This window comes from Parasteatoda tepidariorum, chromosome 8, assembly GCF_982258835.1.
Source record: "Parasteatoda tepidariorum strain Cologne lab strain chromosome 8, Ptep-v5.0, whole genome shotgun sequence".
NCBI classification, from domain to species: Eukaryota; Metazoa; Arthropoda; class Arachnida; order Araneae; family Theridiidae; genus Parasteatoda; species Parasteatoda tepidariorum.
In genome coordinates, this window is record NC_141762.1 from 26,051,888 (window position 1) to 26,068,235 (window position 16,348).

Sequence of the window (16,348 nt, forward strand, 5' to 3'; positions counted from 1 at the left end):
ATTTTATTATTGTTTTTAATGAGATGGATGTGCTTGTCTATTAGCACAAAGTTTATCAAATCTTGGTGTTTGTGACGATATAGCTACTCGTAGCTCTTTTTCTACAACTAAACGAGCTCGATATTTGGATTTCATAGCAGCCAAGGCAGAAAATCCCGTTTCGCATAAATATGATGTTGCGAACGGCAGCAGTACTTTCAAAGTTTTGTTTGACAAAGTGTTATATTCTGTATGAAGATTCAACCGGAATTGAACCAGAGATACAGTCTGAAATTTATGTTTTAATGTAGTATCACAAGATAATTCAATAAATTTTTCTTTTTCAATACTTGTCAATCCAAATTCATCATCTTCTTCGTCGATAAATGGATTCTGTATCCACGCAAACTTTGTAAAATCAAGATCACCAAAATAATTCGAAAATTAAAGCAACAAACCATTCAAGTGTTCCACAAAGAGATTTTTGTTTGCTTCTATGTTATCTCGGGCGCATAAATTTAAACGAAGAAACATGTCAGTCTTATTATTTTGCAAATTTGATTTCCATAGCTCCACTTTTTTAATGAATGCTTTCACCTTGTCTTCTTGTATAAGCAAATGCATTTGCGGTCCTTGCATTGATTTATTAAGAACACTAAATTTTTCAAAAATGTCAACCAAATATGTAAGTTTAACGATAAAATTATCATCCCTAAACATATTGCCGTCTTCATTATGATTTTCCTCGAGAAACATAGCAATTTCTTCTTTAAGTTCAAGTACACTTTGAATCACTTTTGCACGAGATAGCCAGCGCACTTCACAATAGTACAGAAGTGACGTGTAATTAGCTCGCATATCTTCACACAGTTTTGCGAACAACCTTGCTTTTAATGGACTGTTTCTTATGTAATTTATAACTTTCGTTACTTTTGCAAAAACATTGTTAAGTTTCTCGCTTATAGTTTTTGATACGAGAGCTGCTCTGTGGAGCATGCAGTGCGTCCAGAGAACCTCAGGTGTTTTCATTTTAACTAGTGTTTGAAGACCAGTTTTGTGTCCCGCCATTGTTTGTGCACCGTCAGTACAGAGCCCAATGCAATTATTCCACATTATGTCGTTCTCATTAAAAAATCTGTCTGTTATTTTGAACATTTCATTGAATGTGGCTCTGTCAGGAATTGGTTTGCAAAATAAGACATCTTCAATTATATTAGTATCGTCAACATATCGAACATATGCAATTAAATGTGCGTCTTTGGCTACATCAGTAGCTTCATCTACTTGTATGGCGAATTTTGAAGTACGCATTCGAGCAACTAATTGGTCACAAAGATCTTCAGATATATCATCAACTCTTCTGCCAATTGTATTATCAGCAAGCGGTATTTGTCGCAGCTGATTCGCATAAGATTGGCCAAACATTGTTTTGACCATATCAATAGCTGCTGGCAAAACTAAAGTTTCTGCTATTGTGTGGGGTTTTTTACATTGCGCGATTCTGTACGACATTTGATGGAATATGAACAATTTTTTTGAAAATTTGCTTGTTTTTAGATAACTCATCCAATTTTCTTTGAAAAAATTCTTGGGGCTTACCAACGTATTCAGAATGAATAGTTTCAAGGTGCCGTTTCAATTTGCCGAGTTTCATACTATCAGCAGCCAAAACGTTTGAACACAACAAACACATTGTTTTTCGACATTATCGTTTATAATACTAGTAAATCCAAACGATAAATAAAATAAGTCGTATTTCCTTGTCTTGGGAGTTCTTCCTTCCTGTTCCTTGGGGCTTGTATTCCCACTATTTGTGCCAACATCAGAATCTTCATTATTAGTGGATTTTCGCTTACATCCTATCAAAAACTTATCCATTTGTCTGGAAATATTAGGAATAATATTATATTTTTCTAAAAAAATAAAACTATTAAATTACTTACTATTATGATCAGTGGGCAATCACGTCAATAACAATAGAAACACAACCTAACACTGCTGAACCAATTAAATATTGGCTGTGACACGAAACAAATTGGTGAGCTAAACGTGCGTCGATCTTATCTGGATGTGTGGCATCCAGTGGCGTTAGCGTGCGCGCATCTGACTTTTGTTAAGTTGTATCGGTCGAGTGGAGCTAGTGTCGCCAAATTAACGACGTCTAGGTATATGGATGCCTAGTTACGAAATGTTTAGTTGAACTATGCGCTACAAAGCACAATGGTATTTTTTCATTTATTTTTTCATTTTTTTATATTGATGGTATTATTTCATTATTTTTTGCGTAGAAAACTTTAGCAGTAATTTGGAAAATTGTTCATTGTGAGTAATTTTCGCGGCTCCCTTTAGACTAGTTCACGCCTCCCTAGGGAGGCGCGCCTCCCAGTTTGGAAAACGCTGGTCTAAGGGATGGCGGCTTATCTTTACAAAAAGGGAAAAGAGGGTGTATTTTTTAAGATAAAAAGGCAAGCAGGACAGGCACTCATTCTAAAAACACTTAAAGAGAACACTGCTGTATGCTGCCTTGTCAACATCAATCAAAATATATGCTTTCACTGTATATTTTTCGGTTTTCTCTACTAACTGACTTAATGCATAGATTTGGTCTTTAATAAGTTTTCTTCTACAGAGTTGACTATTTGCTGATGATATTTGTCCCATCAAGAAATATAAAATTACATATTATATTAGAAAAAGTATTAATAGAGTTATTCTTCGGCAGTAGCCACATTCCAATTTATTTCTCTTTTTAAAAATTACTTAAGTCAAACATTACATAATGATTGTATGTGTTTCATCTGTCAGATTTGAGTCACTGACCTTTATAAGTTCAATTTTTATCCCATCTACACAAAGACAAGCAGATCATTACTCTTAATCTATTTTAATGCTTGTCCCCCTTTTCCAACATTCAACTTGAACTGTTCATTCTTAAATATTCCAATGGTAATTATGACTTTATTTGAGCTTCAAACTAACATTGTGCAATTAGATTAATGGAATTGGCATATAAGATGAAATACACAACAATTCATATAAATACATATAGAATTATTGTGATAATTATAAAAAGTCCACTGAGAAAGAATTATCAAATAGAAGTCAGATAAGGCAGAAGTGTTTTATCTTTAGGAAAATGTTTATAGAACAGCAGATAAAACTGATGAAAAACAATAGATGCATAAATTTTACTTACAATCAGGAACATTAATAAAAGGAATGCAGGCGATTTCATACATCTTGCAGAAAGACCATAGCCAGTAGAAGATTATTTAAATTTCTCATTAATAAATAAAATATTTATTTAAAAGATGATTTTAACATTCAAAATCACTTAAAAAAAAGTATGTATTAATACTACTTTACCAGAGCTCATTTTAGGCAGGGTGAACAGGGTGCAGCATCCTGCTGCCCTTTTAGTCAAAAGAATCCACCCTGTTGCCTCTGAAGTAAATTAGTGCCCTGATGTAATAGATTCCATACACTTTTTGCCCTTTCTTTACTCAACCCCTCTTTATTTTTTCCCCAAAATCTACAATGGATTTCTTAAACTTTTGTTATTTTCAACTCTTTTTATTTAGTTTGTCATTGCTGTCAATACATAGATTTATATGAGAAAGGAAAAATAGCCATTACACCCCTTTGTTGCACTTGTCTTTGAAAGTTTGCAGTTACTTCACTATCATTAGATCATAATTATTATTAATCATTTTAATTATTAAATCATAACTACAAACACTTAAAAACGTAAATTTATTATTTATTAATATGTGCATGCATTTTAAATAAATTACTAAGCTAATTAGCTCATAAACTCGATATATATATGTTAATTTATTAATAAAAATTAGTAATTAATGCTTTGCTACTTTTAGTAAAGAAAAAAAAATTGACAATGTTTTTTAATAGAACGTGTAAAGAACACGGAAAGAAATTATTGCCTTTTTAGAATAATAATGCCCTTTTTTTTAAACTTTTGCTCCCTGCCCTTTTTTCTGCCTAGAATGAGCTCTGACTTTACTGTATGTATAAATACTAAAAATTAAAAAATGTATTAATACTTCCTCTCCCAAAAAAGAGAAACTTATAAAAATTAAACCAGTTGACAATAATCTTAACAAAGTTATTATTTGTAATAGTAATCAATTAAACAGTTTTAATTGAAACAGCAAACTAATTTTTCTTTAAAATGGATGAATAAAAAGGCTTTCTTATAGTTCAAATGTATAGGGATCAAAGCGTAGGCAAGGCGGACTGTCTTTCTAAACACAATATATAAATATATATATCTCAAGTCTAAGACATGTTAAAGTTTGTGAGTTGCTAATATGTCCAATTTTGGTGAAACTCAATAATAAAAGGACATGAGCTATGTAATTTACTCCTTTAGAACATTATTGGTCACAAAATAAAAGATTATTTTATTATTCCCAATGACGAAATGTAAGAAGAAAAACAAAATAATAAAATACGAGAAGCAATAAAGTCATAATCTCACTCAGTATCTCAACCCCCAGTAATACCTGACCAAGTTAGTTCCCCAAATTGCTCTATAATATGAAATATAGAGGCCATCTATAATGACCTATTCTCCTCAAAAGGGCAAGGAACCAATTTTAATAGATGTCAGACAGTGATGTCAAGTAGAATGTAATATTGCCACTGCCTCATGGCAAGGCTATTGGGGTTTGCAAATTTTCTCAGAGAATGACCAACTTTTAGGAACAGTTCTAGTTCTCAGATCGTCTTGATGTAAGTAAAAATAATTGATAAGACGTTTATACAATATACTTTGGGACCAAAATAGATCCACCTCCATGTAGTGTGCACTGGGCAATACATCTTATGGTAAAAAGATTTATAAACTTTGGTAATAAAAAACTGCAAAACTATTTTTTTGTGTGTGTCATTTAACTCCATTGTATTCTCAACAATCAAAATCATGTTATATTTTATAAGATTGTGTTTTCTTTCTTTTTTTTGTTAAAAAAAAGCATAAAATCTAATTTTATAGATGTTATTATAATATATATACTTTAAATCTAATGAGGTAATTTTAAAATAATCTCTTTATGAGCGTGAAATTCTCAATAGACACATAGTCAAAACAAAAAGACTCTCTAATTACATTTTAAAGAACTCTTAGTAAAGTTTTAAGATTTTTAATTTTTAGCACTGTTATTTATAAGACATGCAAAATTGCCATTTGGATCTATTCAAATAGTACAACCAAAAATACTGAAATCAGGGGTCCTTAAATAAAAATTAAATAATATATTGATCTGTAAATAACAAACAGCAAAAATTGGTGGAAAAAAATAATTAGTATGACATTAAACTTATATAAACTACCAGAATCAATCATTTGAAGGGGATGAAAAGAGTGATGTGTGAGAGTTACTAATAATAAACAAGCCTCGTTGTTATGGAAACAGCGTTTCATATGGTAAAATATTAGTAACCTAAAATGTTCGTAAAATAATTTAAATGCCTGAAAGAATTTTTCGCTAGAAGAGTATTGTTCAAATAATATAATTTTAGCAAAAATTTAAAGCTAAATAAACTTTAAAAGATGATAACCCGATAACGTTGATACTAATATCTCTTCTAAGTTAAATAATACTGTAGGGGAAAAAAATGATAGAAATTAGCATAACTAGCAAAATTAGTACAAATGCATCCAGTAATTAAGAAAATAAAATTAAAATATAGTATCAATGATTAATTGTTGAATTACCTTTCTTTTTCCGCTTAGGTCGATTTGATGGACCCCATATTATGTATGAACCAGCAATGACGAGTGCTGCTGCACTCACACAGTACCAGAAATTCATGGAGTTGAAGAAAAAGGAAAAATTATAGTTTTTAAAGATATGGCCCTCCAGTATCTTTACTTTACAGTATGTTTACATTCGAAATTAAAAAAAAAAGTGCTTTTAGTGAATAAACAAAAATACCTGTATATAGATACAGTTACAGTTTTTAGCAGACACTAATAATATTGTTCAAAATTTTATTCGATTCATCTCTGCATATCGATACAAGATAATTTACTTAAATCGATGGTGTTTTCAGTGTGAACAATCTCAAGTGCTTGACCTGCTCTACTTCCGGTTAGAAAGTATACAGCTGCTTATTAGAGCTTACTCTTGGCGATATTATGAAGCAGATAATTTTGTTTCTACCAAAAGAAATACATTATATTGTTCCTGAGCTCAAATATACTGTATTTCATTAGATATTAATAATATTAAGTAATTTTAGTGAGCTTGAAATGTAAATTTGTTTTAGTTATTTATAAATTTATTGTTAAAAAAGGTGACATGGTTTCTATATTTAGAAAGAACTCGGTTGGAGCATTCTTTCCTTTCAAAATACCGACGGATAAAAAAAAAAAAAAAAAAAAAAAAGGAAAAAAAAATTTAAAAATGAAAAAAAAAAAGATAAGGTAAAATATCTCTGAATTTGAATTACATTAATGCAATCAACGCTAAATAAATAAAAAAGGGTAATAAAATAGAATAGAAAATCGAATTAAAAATGTTTACATTGGTCAACCTTTAAAAGTAGAATGCTTCCTTTTTTAGGAAACTGCAAGTCACTACACTGAATATTTTATTTGAACATTTTCATTTATTTTATTCATCGTTAGCTTTTATTTAAAAAAAAAAAAAAAGTAAAGTTATTTACTTTCATGAGTTTATCTTTTTTTATTATTAACATTCATTAATGAATTTTAAAAAAAATATGAATATTAATTGATTTTATGGAAAAATTGTCAGATATTGCAAAAGGTGGAGGCTACTATCAAAAATTTAAAACTGAATCCTTTTTGTTAAAACAATCTCTCAAGGAGAATTAATAAAATAAAATATAACATTTGAAAACTACATTTTTTTTTTTTATTTGGCTCATTTCAATAGGCTATTATTAGTAACTGATTGATCGTTGATGAATTTTTAGTAAGCAGGTATGTGAAGTGACGTCCTCTTAGACATTTCTGTTGTGTCGGAAAATCGATTACGAATTAAATTTCGATTATTTATAAAATGGCTATAAATTTTGCTTGCAATATTTAAGAGACAATATTTGAAAACAGGACTGACGCCAGGCACACAGCATCAGCTGAAATTTCAGCATGTAAAGATAGTCCAAAAGCAATCGAAATTTCGATTAGTTATAATTTGATAAAATTGCTACTTAAATTTGGCATATAGTGGTCAAAAAATAATTTAAAATTATAGTGTTACCCATCACAAGACTCCAGTTAAAATTTAATCTAGTCGATCGGATAGAGCTTAAAATTTCGATTGACCATAAATTTCCTTTCTTGATAATATTATAGAGATAAATTCTTCTAATAGCAATTATTCAGGAATACATATGAACTAAGCGTCATCTGTAAATGGCGATTTTTTTACGATTTTTCTTAAACGAATTTCCCAATAATCTTTTCTTCGTGAGCTTGGCTTTTTAACACATAGCTAATTTTATTTTATTTCAATTAATGAAACTTTATCAATTTTAATTGAGCATTGGTGCCAATAATATGCAAAATTTTTAAGGTTATCCAAAACCCAAATAAGTATCTTTTCTCCCAATTTTTGCTTTTTAGTTCAGAAATTACTTTTTTTATTTCAACTAATATATATTTCCAACATTAATTAAGCATCATTTTCCTCAATGCTAGTATGGCGATTTCTTACGGTTCTTCTGTTCAAATAAATACCTTTACTCTATTACTTTTGCTTTCTAGTACATACATAGCTTATTTCTTTTATTTCAATATACGTAATATCTTAATTAAGCATCTTTTTCGTAAGCCTCATTGGCATCGATTTTTTATGCTTCTCCTAAACGAATTAGTACCACTTTCTCATTAATTTGCTTTTAATAATATTTTTTTTATATGTATTTTCAATATTTTTTTCTCATAATATCATAAATATTTTTTTCTATCCCGTTGGGCTAAAATAAGTAATTTTTTAGAAACATATTTAAAAAAGAATTAATATAAATAAAATAAAAGCGCATAGTATCAAACAAATTATAAATTTGATGACAGACCACGCGGGCTACCACGTAATGTTCATTGAATTTATCTGACTTAGCGAATACAAAATAATTAAATATTTAAATATGTGCAATAAACTATTTTTTGACCAAATAGAGTAATAAGCTAGTAATTATCACTGATGTTATTTTTAAAATATTTGAAAAATTGAATCGTTAAATTTAAACCAATGGCTAAACCTTAACCAATCAAAAAAATCCATTTCGTTTTTTGCTCATCCCACTGGAACGGTTTGTCTACGTTCTAATGTCGACAGTGACCTTCCTCGTGCTTCGAACTGTCTGTATGTCGAATTTCGTAGGTTTCGGTCTTATAGTTTAGGAGTCTATAAAGGACATACACACAGACATTCATTTATATATATATATATATATATATATATATATATATATATATATATATATATATATATATATATATATATATATATATATATATATATATATATATATATATATATATATATATATATATATATATATATATATATGTATATATATGTATATATATGTATATATATATATATATATATATATATATATATAAATATATATATATATATATATATATATATATATGTATATATATGTATATATATATATATATATATATATATATATATATATATATATATATATATATATATAGAGAGAGAGAGAGAGAGAGAGAGAGAGATAGGTAGCTGAGAAATGTGCAGCCACCAGTTTTTGAGTGTCAAAAATACCAAATACTTTTTATAAAATAAAAAAGAAGAAAAAAAAAATATCAGGATTGAAGTCTTGAATTACATATTCAGTTTTTCATTCATACTCCTCTATTTAAATTTATACAGTGAATGGAAAAACAAAAAAAAAGACCACACTGAATAACTTTTGATCTAATTAAAGGATCTAAAAGTTCTAAGACTAAGGGTGACCTAATTAATAAATGCAGACGTTATTTTAAGTTACGAAATCAGACACAAAAGGTGATTTAGCTGTATAAACATGCTTTTTTTCGACGGATTCGGATTTCAGACCCAACACATATAAAGGCTATATGACACGAGGCAACCTAGTTGAAAGCAACTAGCGGTTTCAGTGAAGTTGAAACGTGTCATATGATGGTTGCCCGGTTGCTTCCAACTTGCTTTCAACTAGCAACTGAAGTTAAAACCTTTCAACTTTAGTGGAGCAACCAGATTAATTGAAACGTGTCATATAGTAGTTTCCAAATACTTTCAACCTTAACTAGCAACCATTTAGTAAACAAAATACACTTGCTGATTCTGACGCATCCTGAATTTTTATCTTTTAAATTTAAACTTGGTTTAATCTTCTAACTATGACTAGTTTTAAATGGAATTCTAGTGATATATGTACTTTTTTTTCCTTTCTTTTTTTGAAATTTTTCAAACATATCCTTGTCTTTGGGACATAAATAACAAAGATTATGCGAATAAACTAATTCCCTATAAACTAATTTCCTCTGTGGAGATATTAAGAGTTACAAATTATAATTGAATTTTAAAAGTGAATGAAAAAAAAACTAGCATATAACTAATTACAAATGTTTAAATATTGGAAAATTCAAAATTATATAGCTAAGCTTTTTATACTCATTTTGACAGATTTTGATAGATATTTCTTTGACAGATATTTCCGAGTACTAATGAATTTTCGAAAGCAAACGAAAGAAATTATTTTGCCTTCAAATCACCTTTTTTTCTGTTTTAGTTCTTCTTTCAGAACCTCAGCTATCAGCTCAACGCCTACTTCAAGTACATCGTCAATAATCGCTTCCATGATAATTAAAAGAGCTTTTAGCAATAAACTTTATTGAAAAATATAAGTTCTGATATTGGACTGTTATATACTGTAGCGTATCTACCACTACAAAATTACAACTATAATTCACTAGTATATAAGACATGTTAACTCGACTCTATGTAGGGGTACCTTTTCATAGATGACGGTTGACATGGTCTGTAACTCCACCCCCCACATTGGTGACCTTCGAACGTGATGTGAACACGCCTACCTTGGCAAAAACGCTTACTTTGATCTGGAAACGCCTACGTCGGCAGTAACGCCTACTTCGTTGGATGGTCCACATTGAACAGTTGACTTGCTACTTGTGACTGCATCATTATCCACCTCCTCACGCTGTTGCTACTCTGTCTCATCTCGATCACACACAACGTTGGCTTGCATACACTCGACTGCTAACGGCAACACAGGAGCGACTACAACCGTGAAGTTAAAACACCTCTGACATTCAGCACTAAAAAAATACGGTGATCTTAATACAGCTCTCCCGGCTTCGCACAAAACAGCAATGAATCAACTAGTGGCATCCATTCATCGAATTCTATCATAGCTATAATTCTGGTGGGGGAGTACTGTAGCGTATCTACCACTACAAAATTACAACTATAATTCACTAGTATATAAGACATGTTAACTCGACTCTATGTAGGGGTACCTTTTCATAGATGACGGTTGACATGGTCTGTAACAACTCTCCCCACAATACTATAATAGTCCAATACCAGTGCCGTTCTGGTATTGGACTATTCAGAGTTGGTTGAACAAGCGAAGGTTGTAACGTGTGATCACAAACGAGAAACCAAAAACCGGTTTCTTAACTTAGTTGCCTCCACTGGGTTGCCTAGTGTCATCAGCACTTTTAAGGGGGAAACAGAAATTTGCGAAATAACGTCCCAATAGTTTGATCAGGAGCGCGCTCAAAAGTTTGGACCCCTTAATGTTACTTTTTGCACAATTTGCTGTATCTCGAGAACTTCTTCAGCGAATTAATGAAAAAACTGCACACAATTATAAAATTCGTTTATCCACAAATAATGCCACAAAAAAATTACTCAGTATATATATATATATATATATATATATATATATATATATATATATATATATATATATATATATATATATATATATATATATATATATATATATATATATATATATATATATATATATATATATATATATATATATATATATATATATATATATATATATATATATTATAATGGTCGAAAAAATTTTGAATTTTTTCGACCAATTTTTTTGCATTATTTTAACGAATATATTTTTGAATGGCAAAATTAAAATATTTGAGCTAAATTGGTTGAATAGTTCCTAAGAAATTGAATTTTAAAAAAGTTAGAAATTTAAAATGCGATTTTTCAAGAAATATTCCACCACGTTTGCTCAAATTTTGTATTTTGCCTCGTAAAATTATGCTTTTTAAAATGATGCAAAAATTTGTATATCTTACAATTTAAACTTTTTTTCGATCATTATTAAATAAAATAATAAGAAAGAGGCTTCGCCCCCTGCTCGCTGGTGCTTGCCAACCCCCGGAACTGCTTTCGCAGTTCATTTCGGATTGCTTCGCAATCCGATGCTCGCTTTACTCGCTCATTGGATACGTTCTTAACGTCTAGCTTTTGTATACTTTTTTGAACACTGAAGTTCCGAAAACTTTTCACCGTAGAAAATTCTAAACCTGTACATTTCAATATTAATTTGAAATTGCAAACAGTTCACATATTTTTCTTAATCACACTATTCTAAATTTCAGTTGTTGAGAAAAGTAACTGTTGTAAGTTTTGTTTTAAAGTCTTTCCCACAAAAGGGCTAAAGCCATGTGTTGTAAAACAATATGAAATAGTAGTCTGCCACTGAACGCCGGATGTAAAGCATCGGCTTCGCTAAAGATAATTTTGTATTTTTAATTCTCTGAATGGCGCCACCCTAATATGGAATTTGTAAAATAAATGTATATATTTTTGATTGTTGATGAAGCCCATCATTTTGCGTTTTCATCAGTGTTCAGAAGCAGAACAACTATAAGTTTTTTATTTTATCACAAAAATATAAAATGTATAAAAAACGAAGAGTAAGAAAATGAGTATAGTCATAGAAAAAGTTAAAATTATAATATAGTATTTATCAGTTAAAGTAAAACTTTTTGTTTAAGTCATTGTTAACAATTCAAATTTCTCCGAAGCAATTCTAAACCTTAATTTTGCTCACTACGTGCTCTTGCGCGCCGAATCCAATCAATTAAAAATGAAAACTGTTGCCAGAGCGAGAAAAGAAATATCATCGGTTTTATTGATACATACGTACATATTAGCGTTTTATATAATATAGATAATTTACTTAAAATTATTTTTTGCGAGAAATTACCTCGTCGCATGCTATGATGCTGCCCAAACAATAACATCTGGTGATAATAAAGGATAAATATGTTTTAATATGTTTTCGGCTCATGACCAGTAAGAATTTATAAACTACAAAAAACTCTCATAAATCGAAAAATTTCAAGGGAATTTGATAAAAAAAATTCCAATAATAAAACTTCCTAGATCATTAAGCCTGTTCACTCAACGCTTCGTTATCATAACATTAGCGGAGATATACACCGGAAGTTTCCTGAATTTCTCCTAGATTAACGAAGTTTTTCATTGTTTGCCAGAGAAATAAATAGTGCAAACCTGAAATTATTAAGAAGTAGTTCAATGCAATTGGAATATTATTGGACTCAAATATTTGGACTAACTAAGTATTGGAGCCACGATGGCTCAGGGATTGGAGCTTTCGCTTTCCAATGAACCGGGTTCAAATCCCAGCGATGACTGGTCGATACGAATCCGCATCTGGCTTGCACTGACCACAGTGCTGACTTGAAATAGCCTAAGTTGGAGATTTTCGTGGTTTTCCTCTCCATGTAACGCAAATGTGGGTTAGTTCCATCAAAAAAATAAATAAATAAATAAATCCTCCACGAAGGTAAATTTCCTCCAATACTTAATCTAGGAGCTCCCTTGTCTTCTTTATTGGATTCAAAATTACAAGGCTACGGAGTTGAACATTTGTAGCACTAAATCCAAAATTTGGTCAGTTGTTCAACGACGGTTATAAAATAAAATAAAATACTATTTTGAGTACTATTAGCAGATGTCGTGAACTCAACTGAAAGCTAATAAAAAGAAAAATTTTACTTGCAAATTTTCTGTGTTTTTAGTAGAAGTCGAACAATTTGTAACATTTCAAAACATTTAAAAATATCGAAATAAAAAATTATATTAGGTTCTAAACATTTGTTTTCAAAAGCATCTTTATAGTTATATATTATTATAAATTACGCATTATTATAAATTACTTTCGAGTCAGATTTAAAAAAGGGAAAATGCTACATTATTAATTAGTTAATTAATTTACGAACATGACTCTTTAATTCAGGACGTAGTGTAAAATAGCTCTCGAGTTGGACGTAAAAATGAAAAATGCTACATTATTAATCAGTTAATTAATTAAAAAACATGACTTTTTAATTAAGTATATAGTGAAAAATAACTTTTGAGTTGTATTTAAAATTTTTCGTTTTTTTATTATTAATTTCAGGGAGTTTTAGAATAGTTTCAAAAAATGTCTTTGATATCTCATGTAAGTAACGAAAGGAACAATTTTTTTCTTATTTTCTTTTAGAATCTTTTTTTCCTTTTGGAAACTCTTACTCTTTTTTTATTATTATTATTTTCAATCAACAAATTTGATAATGTTATCAAAGTGTCAAACTCTTATCATTAAACCAGTTCTAGATTTTTGACACGTATTACATTTGAAAGGTGGAACCGGTTTAAAAAATATCAAATACATTCCAAAGTTAATGAATGTGATTTTTCAGTATTCCTGGATTCAGTGAAAAATGTCGAGAAGGGTTTTAGCGGCAGATATTTTAAGGAGCAATAAGGGATACAGATATTTCCTGAGATAATTGCAGTGAGAGTTCATGGACTGATTTTGCCTTAGAATAATGCGATAATTTTTTTGTAAATTTATTATTTCTGTCAATATAACCATCACTTTTCACCACGATTCACTTTTTTTATTCATTTATTTTTTGTGGTACAAGTCGAAAGTTCCAAAGAGCTCACAACTTCGGTGTTTATTTTTTAAATTTAAGAATTTGGAACATTAAGCTTTTTTTTTTTTTTTTTTTAAATTTAACAGCTATTAAGTGAATTGATTAAGAAATCAACTTTAAATAAAATGCGGTCATACGTGTTTTTTTATGACTCATTACTCAAACTTATATATAGCACTGCAAGCTATTAATTTTTTGTTTAATTTTGCAGATCTATGCATAAGAAAAAAATAATAATAATAAAAAAAGAAAAACATCAATCAATGCTTGATTGTTTAAAAATATTAAATAGATAAATTTGCCTTAGATATTAATACGATATTTTTTGGAAATATTAAATTGATTGATATGTTTTAGATAGATTAATATGCTATTAATATATTAATATGCTTTTTTTAAAAAGAAATTTAATCGATGCTTGATTGAAAATGTTAAAAAGTCTTGGCACAAATTTCTTGTATATAATATTTTAGCTATTAAATAAATAAAAAATTTTATTTCTTTAATTTTTCGAATAAGAAAAAATAGACAAACTTTTTCAGGTAGGATTTCTGAAAATAATTTTCTAGTGGAATTGATGCTATTAAAGTTGACACAAAAAATGTTATTAAAATAAATTTGACGTGAATTATAAGCTCTTTCCAAATCTTTTTAATCATATAAATTATTTGCAGCCTTTACTGTGATTATAAGCGCGGAAATAATGTACTATGTTATGTATAATTAAGTATAATATATAATACTTCTAATAAAGCATAACTAATTTAATAAATAATGTAGACTCCTAGCACGTACGTGCGTAAAACAAATAAATCATGATGTATTATGACTTCAGAAAAAATTCCAATACCCGTCAAGTAACTCACGATACTATTTATTAGCTAATACTATTACTATTTACTGCTATCACTATTTGATACTGTTTATTAGCTATTGAAATTAGTTTTAATGATTTAAAATTGAAGTTTTGAAACATATCTAGCTGAATGAAAAAGTAATGTTTTTATTTTCTTTCTGGGATAAAGCTCAGATCTCGTAGCTAAATATATTGCCATTTTTAAGTTATTTTTAAAATTGGTATTATAAGAAATTGTTTTTACAGTCTGAAATCCTTTCTGAACTTTTTAATGTTACCATAATTAAAAGCGTTAATAAAGCAAAGGATTACATCGTACTACTCTTTATAAACACGGTTAAAAAACTATAGTCTATTTTGCTCATTACCTGCATTTTTCATGAAATGTTTTAAGATCTCATTTATCAGTTTCTTTTAATTACAGCATGACCATCAGTAAAAAATAAATTAAGTTCATGCTTTGTGATTGGTCACAAAACAACGGCGAATCTGAATTACAGCTTAATTTATAATGCACAGAAGTAAGGTTATCAGCCGTTTTCAAATCTTGAGGACAGTCCTCGAATTTCATTGATTATTCTTAAGAAAATTTCATGATACTTCAAATCTTAAATGATATGATAGATGATAGGATATATATTTATATGATATTTCAACTTTTTGAGGACAGAAAAAGTTCACAAATTTAAACATGTGTTCTCAAATGTCCTTACATTTTCCCGCAAACATGTAATCATTTTTTATGTGCAGTAAAATATTTTATTTTGTGACAGTCGTTGAACAGCCGACCCAATTTGGATTTGTGGCCAAATTTTTAAAAAAATGGCCATTCTCAAAAATGCTACAGCCTGCTATTGCGAAATTTTCTAATTTCATATAGTATCTAAGGGTCCTACTAACATAGAGAAAAAAAAATGAATAAAACTTACGTTTTTAATCAGTTATTAAAAGAAATATCGACAAAAATTTTTTTATGTGAATTTAATTTTTTATAAGAATAGATAAATTAAATTTTAAAATATATGATTTATAAATAAATAGAATTGAAGGTTAGATTAAAGTATTAGTAAAATGAAACTACGAGGACTTTTCGACATTTAATCTAGAAATTTATCACCTTTATTCATTCCCCCCCCCTTTTTTTTTTTTCTTTCTTGGTTACAATCAGATCTGCAATTTTTAAAACTAGAATTAATTTTACGGCCACAGTTTTTATAATTGTAATTATTTAAAAAAATAAAAAAACAAAAAAAAATGTTTTAAAATATTTATACGGTTTCAACTTATTTCATTAAATAAGAATGCAAAATATATTTTTACCAAAATAATATCCTTCTTTTTCTTTGATGATTTTTACCTTTTTCTCATAGAACTTTTTATGTAATTAAAATAAAAAATATTTTTTTCTTCCTGAAATTAAATTTCTCTTTTGCTTTATTTTTGATTCATGAAAGTACACCACAGCGATGGCGCATTTTTATTCCTAAAAAAATTATTTA

At 28.8% G+C, this 16,348-nt stretch overlaps 1 protein-coding gene across 2 annotated transcripts in view; it reads right to left on the bottom strand.

Moving 5' to 3' along the window:
- Usp30 (ubiquitin specific protease 30) overlaps positions 1 to 5,973 on the bottom strand; it is a 28,718-nt gene extending 22,745 nt beyond the window's left edge. Inside the window, exon 1 of one of the 2 annotated variants that reach the window (XM_043048429.3) lies at positions 5,717 to 5,973. In XM_043048429.3, coding sequence (XP_042904363.1) covers positions 5,717 to 5,813 — 97 coding nt within the window. In that variant the 5' untranslated portion in view covers positions 5,814 to 5,973. The remainder of the gene's footprint in view (positions 1 to 5,716) is intronic. The other variant, XM_043048430.3, reaches the window with a different exon arrangement.
- Between the last annotated feature and the right edge of the window lie 10,375 nt (positions 5,974 to 16,348).